The sequence below is a fragment of the Eretmochelys imbricata genome, chromosome 2 (assembly GCF_965152235.1).
Source record: "Eretmochelys imbricata isolate rEreImb1 chromosome 2, rEreImb1.hap1, whole genome shotgun sequence".
Taxonomy (NCBI): Eukaryota; Metazoa; Chordata; order Testudines; family Cheloniidae; genus Eretmochelys; species Eretmochelys imbricata.
In genome coordinates this window covers 157977526-157994464 of record NC_135573.1, presented here as the reverse complement: position 1 = coordinate 157994464, position 16939 = coordinate 157977526, and the positions used below count along the sequence as shown (strand labels likewise).

The window sequence follows — 16939 nt, the reverse complement described above, 5'->3', positions numbered from 1 at the left end:
TATTAACAAATGGAACATGTTTGCCAAAGATACGACTTGCTAGACATACCCACCAGAGTTATCCACTATCTCCGCTCTTGCTTTTGCATGCAATAGAGACACTTGCTGGCAAAATTCATGCTTACCAAGAGCTAGCTGGGTAGTTTGCACTCTGGCCCATGTTTCAGGAGCAACACAGCATTGTGCTGCCCTGCTGGGTGATTGTGACTTGGTACTCCAATATCCTCCCAGTATCCTTCCCATTACTCTGGGGAGGGAGTAAAGTCAGAGAGGTCTATATATGTCACAGTGTGTGCTCTCCAAGTGCTGGCATAACTATGCTGCCCATCCTGCCCCTTCCCGCCAATATGCATGGCGGAGGCGGGCAGGGTTGTAGTGAATCTGTGGAGTCTGCTTTCCCTATACACAGGAAGTGGTGGTATAGAGCAGCAGCGCAAGGGAATAAAGGAGAATCTTATGTCTCCTCTACTCTCTTGTGCCAGCATGCAGAACTAGCTGTGATCTGGCCCCATAAGGCATCCATCTGTGTAGATAACATGGGGCAGGGGTGGCCAACCTGTGGCTCCGGAACCACATGCGGCTCTTCAGAAGTTAATATGCGGCTCTTTGTATACGCACCGACTCCGGGGCTGGAGCTACAGGTGCCAACTTTCCAATGGGCCGGGGGTACTCACTGCTCAACCCCTGGCTCTGTCACAAGCCCTGTCCCCACTCAACCCCTTCCCACCCCCTCCCAATAGCCTGCCATGCCCTCGCTCCTCCCCCACACCCCCAGAGTCTTCTGCACGCTACAGAATAGCTGATCAGGAAGTGAGGAGAGAAAGGCGGGGGGCGCTGATCGGCAGGGCTGCTGACATATTACTGTGGCTCTTTGGCAATGTACATTGGTAAATTCTGGCTCCTTCTCAGGCTCAGGTTGGCCACCCCTGACATAGGGTCTGATCCAATGCCCATTGAAATCAATAGAACAATTCAGTTCTATATTTGTACAGCACCTAGTACAATGGATCCTGGTCCATGATTGGGGCTATTGGTGCTATAATACAAATAATAAACACTAATTGTAAGCGGGGGAATAGTCCCGCTCTTGTGGGGAACTTTCCTGGCTTCTGCACTACCCCAGTGAAGTGGGCTAGCGAAAGGACCTGAGTCCTCGCTCCCACTTCCTTTACCCAGTGGCCTCCCTGCCCTTGAGGACTCCCCTTCCACTCTCTTGTCTGGCAGAGTCCTCGTAACCCCAACAAGGCTGGGCCCAGGATTCCTGGGGGGCTCGACCCCCAACCCTGCTGTGGTCACCTAGGACAGGGGCTAGGGTGTTCCCACTCCAGGGTACTCTCTCTGCACCGGGCACTTCTCTGACCCACTGACCATTACATCCAAGTTAAAGCAAATGCAAGTTATTTAATCAACAATTAATTTTAAAAAGAATAAGGAAAAATGGGAGAGGTTAAAAGAAACACATCACCCCGCTCCGTGGCAGGGAACATCACAAACAGTGTCTCTGGAAGGTCAGGGCAGTTCTCAGTCTGTTCCTTGTAAGTCCCAGGCCTTCTTCTCAGGCCCTGGCTGTGCTGCAGGGATGCTGCGGTTTGGATGCTTGCTCCGGTGGTGGCCACACGCTCTCAGGCTCTAAGTGGTAGGACCCTTCTTCCCAGCGATGCCTCTGCCCTGTCCCCAACTTAGGCCCCAACCCTGCAACTGGATATATGCAAGGAGCAGATACCCGTGTGCCTATGCAGAACCCCAGAAAACCCAGTGGGCTCTCTGTGCACACGAATGTGCAGACGAACAGATCCAATTCCAGAACTGTGACCATAATGCTTGGGTTCCACACACCATGGAGCATGTTTATTCATTTGCACTAAATTTTTATTTTCTTTAATTTGTGGAAACATATACACAATGCTTTATTCAAGAGCACAGACAGATGGTCAGCTTGTGGTACCTTTACTCATGTTGAGTGGTACTTAACTCACAATTGGGTCTATTGATTTCAAGAGACTCCTGAAGGAGTAAGGTACCAACCATTGTAAATGATCTGGCCCTACCATTGTGTTTTTAAAAAAGCATTGTTTACATTCTGTGGTATCACAGACACCAATAAATTAACTCAAGAAGCGTAAATTATTTTACAGGAGTTACTTGTTTCACTGTGGGAGAAAATTATTGTTTCATCTCTCTAAATCATTTCTGATACCACTCATTATTGTAGGCTGATAAGTTTCTGAAAATCATGTCCTTTGCATCAGCATTGATCTAGATAACCAAATATTTTGTTTATTTTTGGCACTAAAACTCCCAGTTGGAAAAAGTAGTTCTGAGACAATATTGAGAGAGCAGCATAACCCTCAACTTTTCCAGTTAATTTTAAACCCTGAGAATAGAGCAAAAATGTTAATTACTTCCAGAAAGTTGGAAAGAGAAGCTCCAGGTTTTTGAGGATGAGCATTATGGGCCTGATCCAGCACTCACTGAAGTAAATAGGAATTTATTATTATGTAAGGAGACTGTTGTCCCCTTACTAACATTCAGTGGGGGTGTTTTAGTTGCTAGCTCCCAGTACTAAAAAGGGGGAAGGGTCAATGGGGAATCAGGACCCTGAGACTGACAGCCCCCAGGAACAATGGGGAGAGGCCAATGCTCTAGGTCAGCCTGAATGACAGGGCGAGCAGGCTAATCAGGGAGTCAGGAGGCCAGGGAGGTCCCGTCCTCTGTGTGAGCTGGATTTGCCTGGGTCAGACAGAGTGGGGCCAAACTAAGGAGAAAGCAGGGGGGCCCAAACTAAGCTGGGGAGCAGAGCTGAGCCAGATCCAGAGGGACCAGAAAAGCAGGCCAGAGAGAGCAGCCCCTGTGCTGGGAGCAGAGCTGCAGCCCCAAAGCCAGAGGCACAGCCCAGAGAGAGCAGACTTGCCCTGGGAACAGAGCTGCAGCAACCAGAGCCAGAGGGACCAGAAAAGCAGCCCACGAAGCAGGTCAGTGCTGGGAGCAGAGTCACAGAAGCAACCTGCAGAGCAGAGCTGTCCTGGGAGCAGAGCTGCAGCAACCAGAGGCAGAGGAGCCAAAGAAGCAGCCCAGGGAGCTGGAGGCAGAGCAGCGGCGACCGAGTGGTGGAGCTGCGGCTGGAGCAGTCCGGAGCTGGGTGCAGTGAGCATCTGGGGAGAGCGAGGGGGACCCTGGGCAGCAGGCCCAGCACAGGGAGACGCCTCAGAGAAGGGGCTCTGCAGGCCAGGCTTGGATAGTAACCCCAAGAGGGCGGAGGCGACACTGGGAAGAAGGGTCCTATCACTTAGAGCCTGAGAGCGTGTGGCCACCACCAGAGCAAGTGTCCAACCCGCAGCATCCCTGCAGCACAGCCAGGGCCTGAGAAGAAGGCCTGGGACTTACAAGGAACAGACTGTGAACTGCCCGGACGTTCCAGAGACACTGTTTGTGATGTTCCCTGCCACGGAGCGGGGTGATGTGTTTCTTTTAACCTTTCCCATTTTTCCTTATTCTTTTTAAAATTAATTGTTGATTAAATAACTTGCATTTGCTTTAACTTGGATGTAATGGTCATTGGGTCAGAGAAGTGCCCAGTGCAGAGAGAGTACCCCGGAGTGGGGACACCCTAGCCCCTGTCCTAGGTGACCACAGCAGGGTTGGGGGTTGAGCCCCCCAGGAATCTTGGGCCCAGCCTTGTTGGGGTTACAAGGACTCTGCCAGACAGGAGAGTGGAAGGGGAGTCCTCAAGGGCAGGGAGGCCACTGGTAAAGGAAGTGGGAGCGAGGACTCAGATCCTTTCGTTAGCCCACTTCACTGGGGTAGTGCAGAAGCCAGGAAAGTTCCCCACAAGAGCGGGACTATTCCCCCGCTTACACACATGTCCACGTTGATGATGGGTTCTGCACGATAATGATCCAAAGCAGAGTGGACCAATACATGTTCATTTTCATCATCTGAGTCAGATGCCACCAGAAAGAAGGAGGTTGATTTTCTTTTTTGGTGGTTCGGGTTTTTTTAGTTTCCGCTTCAGAGCGTTGCTCTTTTAAGACTTCTGAAAGCATGCTCCACACCTCGTCCTTCTCAGATTTTGGAAGGCGCTTCAGATTCTTAAACGTTGGGTCGAGTGCTGTATCTATCCTTAAAAATCTCACATTGGTATGTTCTTCGTGTTTTGTCAAATCTGCTGTGAAAGTTTTTCAAACGAAGATGTGCTGGGTCATCATCTAAGACTGCTATAACATGATATATATAGCAGAATGTGGGTAAAACAGAACAGGAGACATACAATTCTCCCCGAAGGAGTTCAGTCACAAATTTAATTAACACATTTTTTTTAACGAGCATCATCAGCATGGAAGCATATCCTCTGGAATGGTGGTCGAAGCATGAAGAGGCATACAAATGTTTAGCATATCTGGCACGTAAATACCTGGCAACACCAGTTACAAAAGTGCCATGCGAACGCTTGTTCTCACTTTCAGGTGACATTAAGTGCAGTTACGTAACAAAACAAAAATATCTACATTTGTACGTTATACTTTGTTCATTTTTACAATGCAAATATTTGTAATAAAAATAAATAATATAAAGTGTGCACTTTGTATTTTGTGTTGAATAGAAATAAATATATTTGAAAATGTAGAAAAACATCCAAAAATGTTTAATAAATTTCAGTTGGTATTCTATTGTTTAACAGTGCGATTACTCATGATTAATTTTTTTGAGTAAATTGTGTGAGTTAACTGTGATTAATTGACAGCCCTACTTTTGACAAATGCTTTTTTTCCAAAATATGTATCCAGTTGTCTTTTTTTGTTTCCTTTGAAGCATCTCCCAGGGCTGCTGGAAAAATTTGTACAATGTGGGGGCGGAAGAAATGCTGAGAGCCATTGAATCGAACTGTAAACCATGTATGTGATCTAACCTCTTCAAGCCACCCTAGTTCCAGCACCTATGCTCCAACCCCACCAAATCCAAGGTAGACAGGCTCCTAACTGTAATACCTTAGAAGATGATGGTGGCAGATTCCAGTATTTTGTTTGAAAAGTAATGCATTTGAACTCTGCTTTCTCTTTGCACAATCTCTTTGTATCAGGAGCTGGTGGACACTAACTACTCCCAAAGGAATTGCCATAGCAGTCATGTTTCAGACCTGGAATTTGAACCTCTGTCACACATACTCGGTGAGCAGTCTCACTGTTGGCTATTCTCGTGCTGGGGTCTCTCTTGCTCTCTCTCCCTCCCTCCTCCCTTTTCCATACAAAAGTTGGAAAAGTCTCAGTTTCATCCTGATGCGGAATGGGAAAATCCATGCAGAATGGCAAATCTCAAAGTTTTGCAGGACGGGAAAGCCATTTCTGATCAAGCTCTCATAACCACCCCCTGGTCTCCAAGAGGAAGAGAAGACATCTCAACAAAAAGAAGCAGGACACTGTCTTTTGAGGGCCTGTAACTGGAGCTGACTGTGCTTGTGCACTGCCAGAAGCATCACGTGCCCACCCAGTCACTGATATGGCAAACACCAGGAGAAAAAAACCAAAACCGACTCCAGGTGGTGGAGCCACTTAAGCAGCCAAACAGGCTAAAACAGAAGGAACTGCTTCGAAAACCAGAAGTGACCATGTCATCTGAAAGTCTATAATAAAAAGCTCTACTTTCAAAAATAGGCTCTCAGGCCTGCAAGGCTTGTTAGCCATTAACAGTATGGAAAGCTGTAACTTCAAGGTTTTTTCTCCTCTGTTTGAACTTGTGATGGGGAATACAAACCTCACACTAAGCAAGAAGGGGTTAAGGAGCTGCTCTGGCCTCAACCAGCCCCACCCCAACACACCTGCAGGGGATGCACAGACTGGGGGAGGATTTAAATGGGAGCAGAACAGGGAAGAGGAGGGACCTCAATCTTGCAGGCCCTGAGGGAAGGCAGGATCTCTCCCTCAGCAGCTACCTGAAAGCCCCTCCCTGAGGGAAGAGACCTGCCTCTGTTATACACAGAGAGGGAGGCATTTCCCTTTCACACCTCCTAAACAGTTTTTTGGGTGTTGATTTCCTGGCTTTTGTTTATGCACTACCCTGGAAGGGGAGAAGCTAGGAACTGGCCTGGCTGGAGTGCCAAGTCATGAGAGGAGGCAGCTGCTACCCCAAGAGGGAGAGAGTTGCCCAGAAGTGAAGAGGTGCCAAGGAGTGAGCTGACTCCCTTCAGAGCCTCCTGTGATAGACTGTGTACTTTGGACAATAGTGGTGTGGTAGGAAGTGGCCCGGGAGGGCAGCCTTAAGGTGCTCCTTTGTGTCAGACCCTTGTGTTGCTCTTAGGGGACCTGGGCCAGAGCCTGGTGAAGTGGGAGACCCTGGGTTCCCCTATCAAGCCCCCCACCCCTGCATGTTGAAGGGCCAAAACCCTGACCCCTAGGCTTTGCTCCCCATGAGCAAAGACCGTCACAGGCCTCCATCTCGGTTCCTAAGTCCAAAAAACAAAAGTTTCTCGAGTGAGCCCCTCCCTGCTCCTTCCACCAGGAGGAAGAGGGGGGCAGAAGACCTCAAACCAACAGGATGTGAGGCATTAGCAGATTGCCCAGAACCAGGCTCCAAATCCTGGGGCTAGAACGGTATCTCCGTCTAGTGGCCCCAGGAGGCAGCCACTGCAGGGGACCCAGTCACCCCCACTCCCTGAGCTGTCTCATGCCCTGGCAGCGTGTCCGCACCTCCCCAACCCTGGCTGTGTTCCTGTAGCCCAGGAGCCTGCTGTCCTGGTGCCAGTCCCAGCACCACAAGTCTTCAGCCTCATGGATGGTTGGCCCTGGGAAAGAGAGACACACACACGTCATTCTGGTTGCAGTGCTTGTGTCCTTCCAGTCCCATTGGTGGCTGCACAGTGGGCAGAGTCCTCGCTGCGTGCCTGGCCCAACACAAGGAGAAACATTTCCTGCTCCCTGGTTTGGATTCAGTGAACTGTGCCAGCCCCGCACCGGTTCATCTGCTGGGCTGTATTAGTTAGCAGATTGATCCCTGTCCATTCGAGGTCCTGGGGTTCTCAATAACCAAGAACATAAAACAAGTAATGTGTCTAACGCAGGGGTTCTCAAACTTTGTTTCACTCCGACCCCCTTCTGCCAACAAAAATTACTACATGGCCCCAGGAGGGGAGGAAATCGAAGCCTGAGACCTCCTGAGCCCCACCACTCCAAGTGCGAGGGGGAGGGGAAAGCCTGAGTCCCACCACCTGCATGGGGAGGCTAGAATCAAAGCCCAAGGGCTTCAGCCCCAGACAGGGGGCTTGCAACCTGAGCTTGACTGCCCAGGACTGAAGCCCTCAGGCTTTGGCTTCGGCCTCAGGCAGCGAGGCTCGGGCTTCAGCTTTGGCCCCAGGCCCCAGCAAGTCTAAGCCAGTCCTGGTGACCCCATTAAAATGGGGTTGCAACCCACTTTGGGGTCCTGACCCACAGTTTGAGAACTGCTGGTTTAATGTAAAGTGCTACCCTGCCCACCACTTTTTTTTTTACCCTCTCTCCCCTACCTCAATGAGTTGTAACTAGCGACACTAACGTTCCAGTCATACACATCGTCCCACTGGGTTTCCCCATTTCCCCTCCCCATGGAGAATTTCCAACTCCTCTTCCTTATTGCCCAGATTCCACTGCCAAGACCAGTGTTGCTTCCCTTCATGAGTGAGTATCTTGCAGGGCACAGACACCGGAGCACAGCATTCCCCTGAGTCCACACTTGTGTTACTGCGGGATAAGTTATCTGTAAACCAGGGAGAGACTCCAGCTCACGTGTCCCCCTCTTCCCTCCATTGCAAGGTGCCAGGGGAGAAAGAGAACGTGTCCCCAGAGCTGAGGCAGAATGGGACTGCTGGCATTGCAGCTTGCTCTCCAGGAACCCTCAAGCCTTCCCTATCATCTCTGCAGCATCAGAACAGCAGAGCCTGGATTGGAGCAAGGGAAAGGCCTGTTTCCCACAGAATCCTTCCCTCAGGCCCGGAGCATTTAGAGCAGAAATCCCTGTGGGAGTTAATGTTGCTCTAAAAAGAGCTGCCAAGGGGTGTCCAGCTTCTTGACGACACCATGCAAAATGATCTGTTTGTAGAGATGCATAATGCCCTGCACTGATTTCTCTGAGAGGATTCCTCCGAGCAGTTGGGGGAGGCAGGACCTTATTTCTTACCTCTCGTGACAGGGCTGTGTGAGAGCTTGTAGAGAGCCAGAGGCTGCTTTCTAGAGGGTTAATTCAGAAATTCCTGATGGAACCTAGGGGCTGCGACCTACGGCAGGAAGGAGCCAGGTGGTTGTTGGAGTGACTCTAGGAGGAATGCTATGGGATGGCTCTCTGATCACCTCTTCACTCTACTTCTTCCCACCCCCACCTTTGGGTTAAGTCCATCACCTCCTCCATAGTGCATGTGGGCTGGAAACCAGATAGGGCAGTAGAGAGGTTGCCCACTCAGCCCGTGCACAGGAGGATCTATTGCAGCTCAAGTCCTCAAATCCCGTGCCTCTCTATTTCCTTGGCCACATGATTCGTGTTCTTTTCCTGGTGGCTAGTCCAGAAAAAGAGGACAAGAGCTCACTACTGCTACCACCTGAGGGATTTGTTGGGTTGAGATCAGCTGGTAGAAGCATGCAACAGCGACAGAATCTGGGACTTGAAGTCTCTAGAGTGACCTCTTACCTTTATAGACCGGCCCTTTCATCATACACAGCTATTTTAAAGTTTAGGGTGATAGTGAAGAGACCCATTTCCAGCCATTCACGACACAAGACAAAGCCTGCAGTATTCATCAACTATTTATATTTAGTCTCTTGGCTCCCAAACTGCTTCTCCTCCCTACTGCCACCAGCCACCTTCGTGTTCTCCGTCTTCTCTCCCCTGCTCCGCTCACTTGATTACAGCAGCTCAGCGGATGGTCCAGCTTTGCTCTTTCACTTCCATTCTTCTTCGGATGGCTGCATTTGCCATTGAGCAGCCTGATGGAAATACCTGCATCCTCTACCTAGGGACGCAGGCCCAGCAGCTGAAGCCAAAGCCTCACTGAGAGCAGTGGGAGATTAGCCTGGAGTGTCAGGAGTGGAGGCTTGGCCCATGTGGACCCCAGGCACTGAAGCTGCTGCCACCTACACGGTGAATCCTCCAACCCATCGCCAAACAGCTCTTCCACATTCTGCAAACTGGCCTCACTGGTTGACCGACTATCTAGGAGAAAAGAAATCCTTTGTGAGACCAGGAGAGTCTCTTCAATGCAGCACACTGTCCATGGCTACCAGAGGGTCACAGTGAAACATCTGCGAGTCTCTAGGAGTCTCTCAAGGAGTTCCCTGCTCAATCACTTGGCACCCACTACCAATGGTCTCTGACAGTGGCATTCCAAAGGGGAGCTCATCAGATGGTCCCTTCTATGGCTTCTTGAGTGGGAAGGAGGTTGGTCTTGACATTTAAGGCCTAGCTGTCAGAGTCAGGGCTCCTGGGTTCTCTGGCTTTGGAAGTGGGTGGATTCTAGTGGTTGGAGCTGGACTGGTATCAGTACCATGCTTCCTTCCTGCCTCTGTCAGTGACGTGGTGTGTGACCTTGCAGCCAGTTGCTTTCCATCCCTGTGCGCCAGCAAACAGAGATAATACTGACCCCCCTCAGAGGGGCTGGCAGGGGTCACTACTGTAATAACTCAAGTTGGAGTGAGTTGTGCCTTTGGCACTGAAGTGCCCAGATTCAGTCCCCACAGATGGCCAAGGTGTCTATATATGGCCGTAGTTGTACTCACCTAGCATTACAGGCTGTTTAGCCTGGTCCTGCATGGTGAATCTGCTCCTGGCTCTCTCTGGCACACAGCTCCATCACACACAAGAACCTGGCCCACCAAGGACAATCTATCAGCTCCCACCTGGTGTTCAGCTCTAGGATGGATGGTGAGCCCTAGTCAGACCATAGAAAGACAGGGTGGTGTTTTTTGGTGGAAACTGCTGGAGCTTCAGCCTCTGCTCCCACCTCCACCCCCATGCTAAGGGCTTCAAAAGTGGTCCCAGATCCCAGGTAAACAAAGTAGCTGAGCTGAGGCCAGGGTGGGTGGAATTACTGCTGGGACTGATCCTAAGAGAAGAGCAGATTTTTCCTTTGGGAATCTCCCTAGAGCAGAGGAGAAGCAGCTGGGGTGGGGGTGGAGGTGGGGGCAAGACAAGTACTACCCCTTAGCCCATGAATAGGAGGCAACTAGGACTTTGGGAGTCAACGTACTGGTGTATCTTGCTGGAGGGCAGAAAAAGGCATTGGAGAAATTGTATAAAAGTCACGTCACGGCTGGATCAATGGCAGCCAGACCTACTGGTCAGAGCCAGAGTCCACACTCACATGACAGGAGTCAAGAGTCAGCTGGGTCAGGATCCTGGAAGATCAGAAGCAAAAGACAAACTTGTGATCACAACCACAAATCAGATGCCAGGAAATCAAGCCAGGGGAGCGGCAGCAGAAAGAGGCAGCACACGGTCCAGAACAGGGAGCAGCCCTGGTGTGTTCAGTCAGCTTTCTGTTCCTGCTGCTATCTTAAGCAGGGCCAGAGGGCCAATTAGCTTCTCTGGGACTCCTCCAACAGGACCTCAGGAGTAGAGCCTCAAACTGGGGCTGAACTTCATGGGTCCTAGGTAAACAATTTCAGCAGGCTTCCAGGTGGAGGGCTGGAGAGTGGCTGCTCCCATGAACTAGGTCTCTGTACCAGGGCTGGGATCCAGGGAATAGGGAAAGCTCCCAACCAGGATATTTAGCAGGAGCCCCCTGTTTGTTGTAAGAGCCTCAAGTGGCAGGAAGAGTGAACGGTTCTTACCTCCAGGAGATGCATGGGATCTTCCATCTGAGCCTCAATGAGACCCAAGTTGTTTGGTTTGACAGGATGAGATCATCTGTCCCCACTGCTCCCTGAGCGGGCCTGGCCGCAGGATATATCTGTGAGAGGCTAGGACACAGCCTGAAAGACAGGGTTCTGTCATCCCAGGGGGAGAACAGAGGGTCTGAACCCCAGAGAATAAGCAAATTGAATCAACTGATTCAGTGCAGAATTATTGTGCCATACAGGTACATCATAAGGTCCTTTCATGGACTGGTAATTGGTTAAACACTGCTCTGCACTGACTGCCCTGACCACGGGCGGCCCAATGGCTCTCAGGTAGCAGGACACAGTGGAAACGTGGATCATCCAGCCTCTCATTTCCAGGCCTCCCCAGGGTTAAGGTAGAATTCCTGCTGCCCTTGCCCATTCTGCTCACTTCCAAGATGTGCTGGAGTTTGTCTGTGCTGGGGGTTGCTGCCAGCGAGCTCTTCAGCATGGCATCCATGTCTCTGGGCAGGCCTTCTTCAGAGTCTGTCAGAGGAGGGAGACCAGGGGTCAGGGTTATGGAACCTGGGGCTACACCTGCCAGGATGACAGCTGGCTCTGCAGTCCTTGCCCAGAGCAGCTCTCTGCAGAGGGCCTGGTGCACAGCAGGGTAGGGAACAGGCAATCTGCTAGGGATGGGAGCTGGGCTTCGTGGCAGAGTCCAGGAACCAAAGCACAGCATCTGCAAGGAAGGGATCTCCCACAGAGGGGTAACATCAACTCCCATGGAGGGGGAGTCTCCCCCTGACACTTTATTAATCCTATGGCCTGTTCCCATCTCTGCTCACCGCACCCCCAACTTAGCAGCTCCAGCTACCGAAGACAGCGAGAACCAGAGGCCTTCCTGCTCCTGGGACAGAGGAGTAGGTTGATGATCTACCTGGATGTGAGTGTTGGCCTTCCCCATGTCCATGGTCTATACTCCATTCAGGACAGTGCACAGGAACTGCGATTCCTGTTCTGGATCTAGGGGCGGCTTCCGTTTGCTGGCAGGGAACTGTACATGAGACCTTGCAGTTGGGGGTGGGGGGAGCGACACAGGCACTAACGTGGGCGTGGAAGTTTGAGGAACAGGGCAGAGGCCTGTGTGGGGCAAGGAGGGCAGGGATTTGGGAAGCAAGAGCAGAGGATCAAACACTTTCTGAATGTGGGTCAGGATGATCCCCATTTCAAAGATAGAGAAAGTGAGGCACCAGGTGGGAGAGTGACCTGGCCAGGACCACGTTACCACTCAGTGGCAGGGCTGCAGTACAACCTGTTCCCTGCTCTCATCACTGGACCCTGCTGCCCCTTCTGTATGACCACTCCAGCCATCCTCTCCCATAGGCCATCCCCACCTCTCTCCAATACCAGGCTGTTTCCATAATGGAAGCAGGTTTGTAACAGAGTTCACTCACTGAGAGGTGTCCCTTCCTGGCCAGGCCTGGTGTCACAGCTTTCTTGCTGGGCTAGCACCCCGCCGATGGTCGCTAGGGCACTCTGGCAGTTTTTTCGGCTGGGAACTCAGCCCTTCAGCCAGGTGACCGTCTTTTAGTCCACTCCTTCCTGGGTCATGCTCATCCCAAACTACAAGTCCAAAAATGTCTTTAACAGAAACAAGGTCTTCTGTCCCTTTGGGGGCTCTTCCTCAGCCTGACTTTGGCTCAGCCTGTCCTTACTGGCCTTGATAGCCCTTTCTATGGCCTTGTACATCCCCTTCCTTAGAAACCATGGGAGAACCAGTCCTACTATGGATTCTAGGTTCTGCCCCAAGGCCCTGTACTAAACAGCTCGGCCTGCTCCTGTACCTTTGCTGCGGTTTTCCCCTCAGGTGGAGCTCGCTCTGTAATCCATTTGACCTAGCTCCAGGCTTTATAGCCCACAGGCCAAGGCCTCCATTATATACCCTCCTCCTTAGAACCTGGCCCACACGGGGGGCTAGTTCTATTCTTGTCCAAGCTTCATCCCTCATCATCTCGTCGCTGTCACCGGGTGCGCGCTTGTACAGCCTGCGCACACAGTGTCTCCAGCTCCCCTGCCAGTGATTCACCAGAATGAAGAGGCAATCCTTCTCTTCTGCAGTATCCCAGCGCTCTTCCTGCAGCCATTCGTTCTCATTAACAGCTGCCTGCACAGCCTGTTCTGAGGCCATTAGCTTCTTCTGTAGCCTTTTTGCTGCCACTGCTGCATCCCCCAAAACCTTTTCCATCAGGGTCTGAGAACCCACCATGGACTACTCCACCCTTGTGTTTGTCCCTGCTTCATCTCTATGCCAACCATTTCATCCTTCACCTCCCTGCAGCACCCGATAGGGTGTATTGGTGGAGGGTCTGCAAGGTCCATGGCCATCACTACCACCTCCACTTTGCCTGCCTCCTGGGGGTTTGTGTCAGAGGTCACCTTCTCCTTTCTCACTTCTTGGGCCCTGGCCCCTCCTTTTGCCACTCAGCAATTTCCTAAGCAGGCCGTGTCTTTTGATATGGCCAGCTTCTCTGCACCCAAAACAAAGAACTCTTGTCCCAGTCTTGGCATTAGGCCACACTGGTACACTTTCTCATGTCCTGCTCTCCTGGGCTAACCTTCTCAGCACAGCCCAGGCATGCTCTCCGTGTCTGCTCTTTTTGACCGTGGGCAAGGCAGACCCTGGGTTGATTTCCCTTTGCAGGATCTCTGAGAGGGGTATTGCTGCTGCCGCATCTGTAGCTCCGCCTGCACTTCCCTCTGCTTCTGTTGGTTTTCTAGGAGCTGCTGGAGAAACCCCTAGAGCTGCTTCACCAGTCCCTGGAACTGAAGTGGGAAATCCAGGGACCGGCTTGGTCCCTTGTTACACCCGCTTGGGAGAGCAGACCTTCCTTCAGCAACCAAGACTTCCACCAGCCCTCACGGATCACAGGGGGAGTTCAGTCCTCCTGACTATGCCAATCATAAACGAATCCACTCATCATTACGTGTCCCCCTGGCGGCCAGGCATGGCATCACAGCCCTCTCGCTGGGCTAGCATCCCCCATCCATGGTCACTCCAGCACCATGGCAGGTTCTCTGCCTAGTAACTCAGCCCTCCGGCCAGGTCACCACCTTTAGTCCCCCCTTCTGGGGCCCAGCTTGTCTCACATTAAAAGTCCAAAGAGGTCTTTCCACAGAAAGAAGTCCTTCTGCTATCACTGGGGCTCTTGCTCAGCCAGCAGACCCCTCCTGGGCTCGGTAACCCTCTCTGGGTGTGTGTACACCCCCTTCTTTGGAGCCAGTAGGGAAACCCAGTCCCAACCTGACGTTGGTAACAGCCCAGGGCCCTGTCCCCAACAGCTAGGTCTGCTCCTTTCTCTTTGCTAGGTTTCAGAGTAACAGTCGTGTTAGTCTGTATTCGCAAAAAGAAAAGGAGTACTTGTGGCACCTTAGAGACTAACCAATTTATTTGAGCATGAGCTTTCGTGAGCTACAGCTCACTTCATCGGATGCATACCGTGGAAACTGCAGCAGACTTTATATATACACAGAGAATATGAAACAATACCTCCTCCCACCCCACTGTCCTGCTGGTAATAGCTTATCTAAAGTGATCATCAGGTTAGGCCATTTCCAGCACAAATCCAGGTTTTCTCACCTTCCACCCCCCCACACAAATTCACTCTCCTGCTGGTGATAGCCCATCCAAAGTGACAACTCTTTACACAATGTGCATGATAATCAAATTGGGCCATTTCCTGCACAAATCCAGGTTCTCTCACTCCCTCACCCCCCTCCAAAAACCCACCCCCATACACACACAAACTCACTCTCCTGCTGGTAATAGCTCATCCAAACTGACCACTCTCCAAGTTTAAATCCAAGTTAAACCAGAACATCTGGGGTGGAGGAGTAGGAAAAAACAAGAGGAAATAGGCTACCTTGCATAATGACTTAGCCACTCCCAGTCTCTATTTAAGCCTAAATTAATAGTATCCAATTTGCAAATGAATTCCAATTCAGCAGTTTCTCGCTGGAGTCTGGATTTGAAGTTTTTTTGTTTTAAGATAGCGACCTTCATGTCTGTGATTGCGTGACCTTTGCTGCAGTTTTCCCTGGGCACTTCCTGCCTCTCTTCTCAAGTTCCCCTCTAGGCTTTCCTTGCTGCTCAGAACTTCCTACCTCGTTCTCATTCCTGTTGATACCCCAGCTGGGCTGGATCACCACTGAAGTCTGGCTCTTTAGGGGGAGGTACATGGTGCCTCTCAGGTAGGGCTCATTCTGTAATCAGCTTGGCTAAGCCCCAAGGGACAGCACCTGCTGTTACTGGGCTGGGGTCCTTGCTCCCTATTTCAGACCTGGTTTCCAGAGGGACTGAGTACACACAGGCCCCACTGCCTGGAACTGGAGTTTGCTTGTTCTGGTGACTCTGACATTCAGGCCCTTCATCATTCAGAGGCTGACAGGTGTGGTGAGGGGGCTGGAGAAACCCCACCACTGAGCAGAAGGAGGTGAAAGAGTTGGGATTCTGGGAGCCAATGAAGTGAGCTGTAGCTCACGAAAGCTTATGCTCAAATAAGTTTGTTAGTCTCTAAGGTGTCACAAGTACTCCTTTTCTTTTTGGGAGCTGATGGGTTCGTTTGCCCTGCTGTGGGAAGTGGCGCTGGAGACCAGAGATGCCATGTGAACGAGATTACCTGATGCTCTCTTCATGCCCGAGGGGCTGGAGCACCCTGCCGGAAATGCTCTCAGGAGTCCAGGTTCGAGGACGTCTCTGGGGAGCCCCTTCCTAGGAACAAAACCAAGGTGGTATAATGATGGAGACGTCCTGTCCCAGAGCTATGCATCGGGGATCCCATTTCTCCCCCAAGAGACTCTCACGCCCCAAGGAGTAAATGGCTCTTACCTCCAGGAGAGGGTGTGGTCTTCCATCTCAGCCTCTTTGAGAGCCAGCATGGCTTGCTTTGATGGGACGAGGTGACCTGTCCCCACTGCTCCCTGAGGTGGCTCAGCTGCAGGATGTGCCTGTCTGGGAGGCTGGGCCAGATCCCAGGGCCTGGAAGACAGCTGGGAAGGAGGCTCCTATTCATTTCACACCCAAGGGGAGAATAAAGGGCAGGAGGTGAAGCTAGCCCTGAGCCTCTGTCCCACCCCCAGCTCCTCAAAAGTGGAGCTTTCCAAGCTTCAGTGGGGCTAGGGGCTGAGGCCCTGACAACGGCCCTTCCGCACCATATGGAGGCGGGGGGAATGGGGATGGGGGAAGACCATGAAAGGGGGAGGGCAATGGGTGTGAGGGAAAGAGCTCCTGCCCCAGATGAAGGAATTTGGGGGGCAGAGGGAAGGACCCTGCTCCACAGAGAGGAGAGAGAGATTCTGTGAGTGCTAGGGGGCTCCATTTCCACTTCCACCAGCTCCCCATGTACAGTGAGCCAGAGCAGTACCTGCAGCAGGGAGCGGGAGTTGCTGGTGTCTTCAGAGGCACAGCTCCTGCAGTGCCTCAGGCACCTGGCACAAGTGACGGATGATGCAGAGCTGGCGCATCACATTGGCTGTGATGTCCTCCTGCTGTAAGGGAGGAGAACTTGTCAGAGACTCAGACGCTCCTGAGGAATCAGGGGGAATTAAGAGCACCTGGAACCAGCAGCATTTCCACCCAGCACCTGCCCACCTCTGAGGGATGGATTCACCCTCCTGACCCCCAGAATGGAGTCTTGTTGTCCTTTCTAGTGATCTCTGGTGCCAACCCCCCTCCTTGTAGGGTGAGCTCCTGCCACCTCCCCCTCAGTGCCCCTGACAGCTGTTCCACCTCCAACCCACAGCTCAAGTTCTCAGAACCCTCTCCTCCACCCCCACCCCAGTTGGGCAGGGAGGGGGCTCTAGCAGGGGGAGCAGGAGGGATTCTGGCAGCAGTGAAGTGGGATGTGGGGTGGTTGAGACCTTTCCGCAAGTCATCCCAGCCACTAATGCTGAAACCACAGGATGGCAGCCCTGGTGAATGGGACAGATCAACAGCCCCTGCTCACTGAATCCTCCCATTCTCTCCAGAGAGGGTCCTGCCCTGCCAGCAGCAGGACAAGCTTCCCTCGCCCATGTACCTCAGCCCTGGCTGGTCAGTTGCCATCACCCGTCAGTCCTTGGCCTCCCAGGCTGCCAGTGATGGGAGCAACTCTGGGTGGTGGCTCGGG

The 16939-nt window shown here is 51.9% G+C and overlaps 1 protein-coding gene across 1 annotated transcript in view; it reads right to left on the bottom strand.

Moving 5' to 3' along the window:
- The window catches only part of PLEKHG4B (pleckstrin homology and RhoGEF domain containing G4B), a 230616-nt gene extending 217575 nt beyond the window's left edge, over positions 1-13041 (bottom strand). Inside the window, exon 1 of the mRNA XM_077808715.1 lies at positions 12718-13041. Within this exon, the coding sequence (XP_077664841.1) occupies positions 12718-13041 (324 nt within the window). The remainder of the gene's footprint in view (positions 1-12717) is intronic.
- Between the last annotated feature and the right edge of the window lie 3898 nt (positions 13042-16939).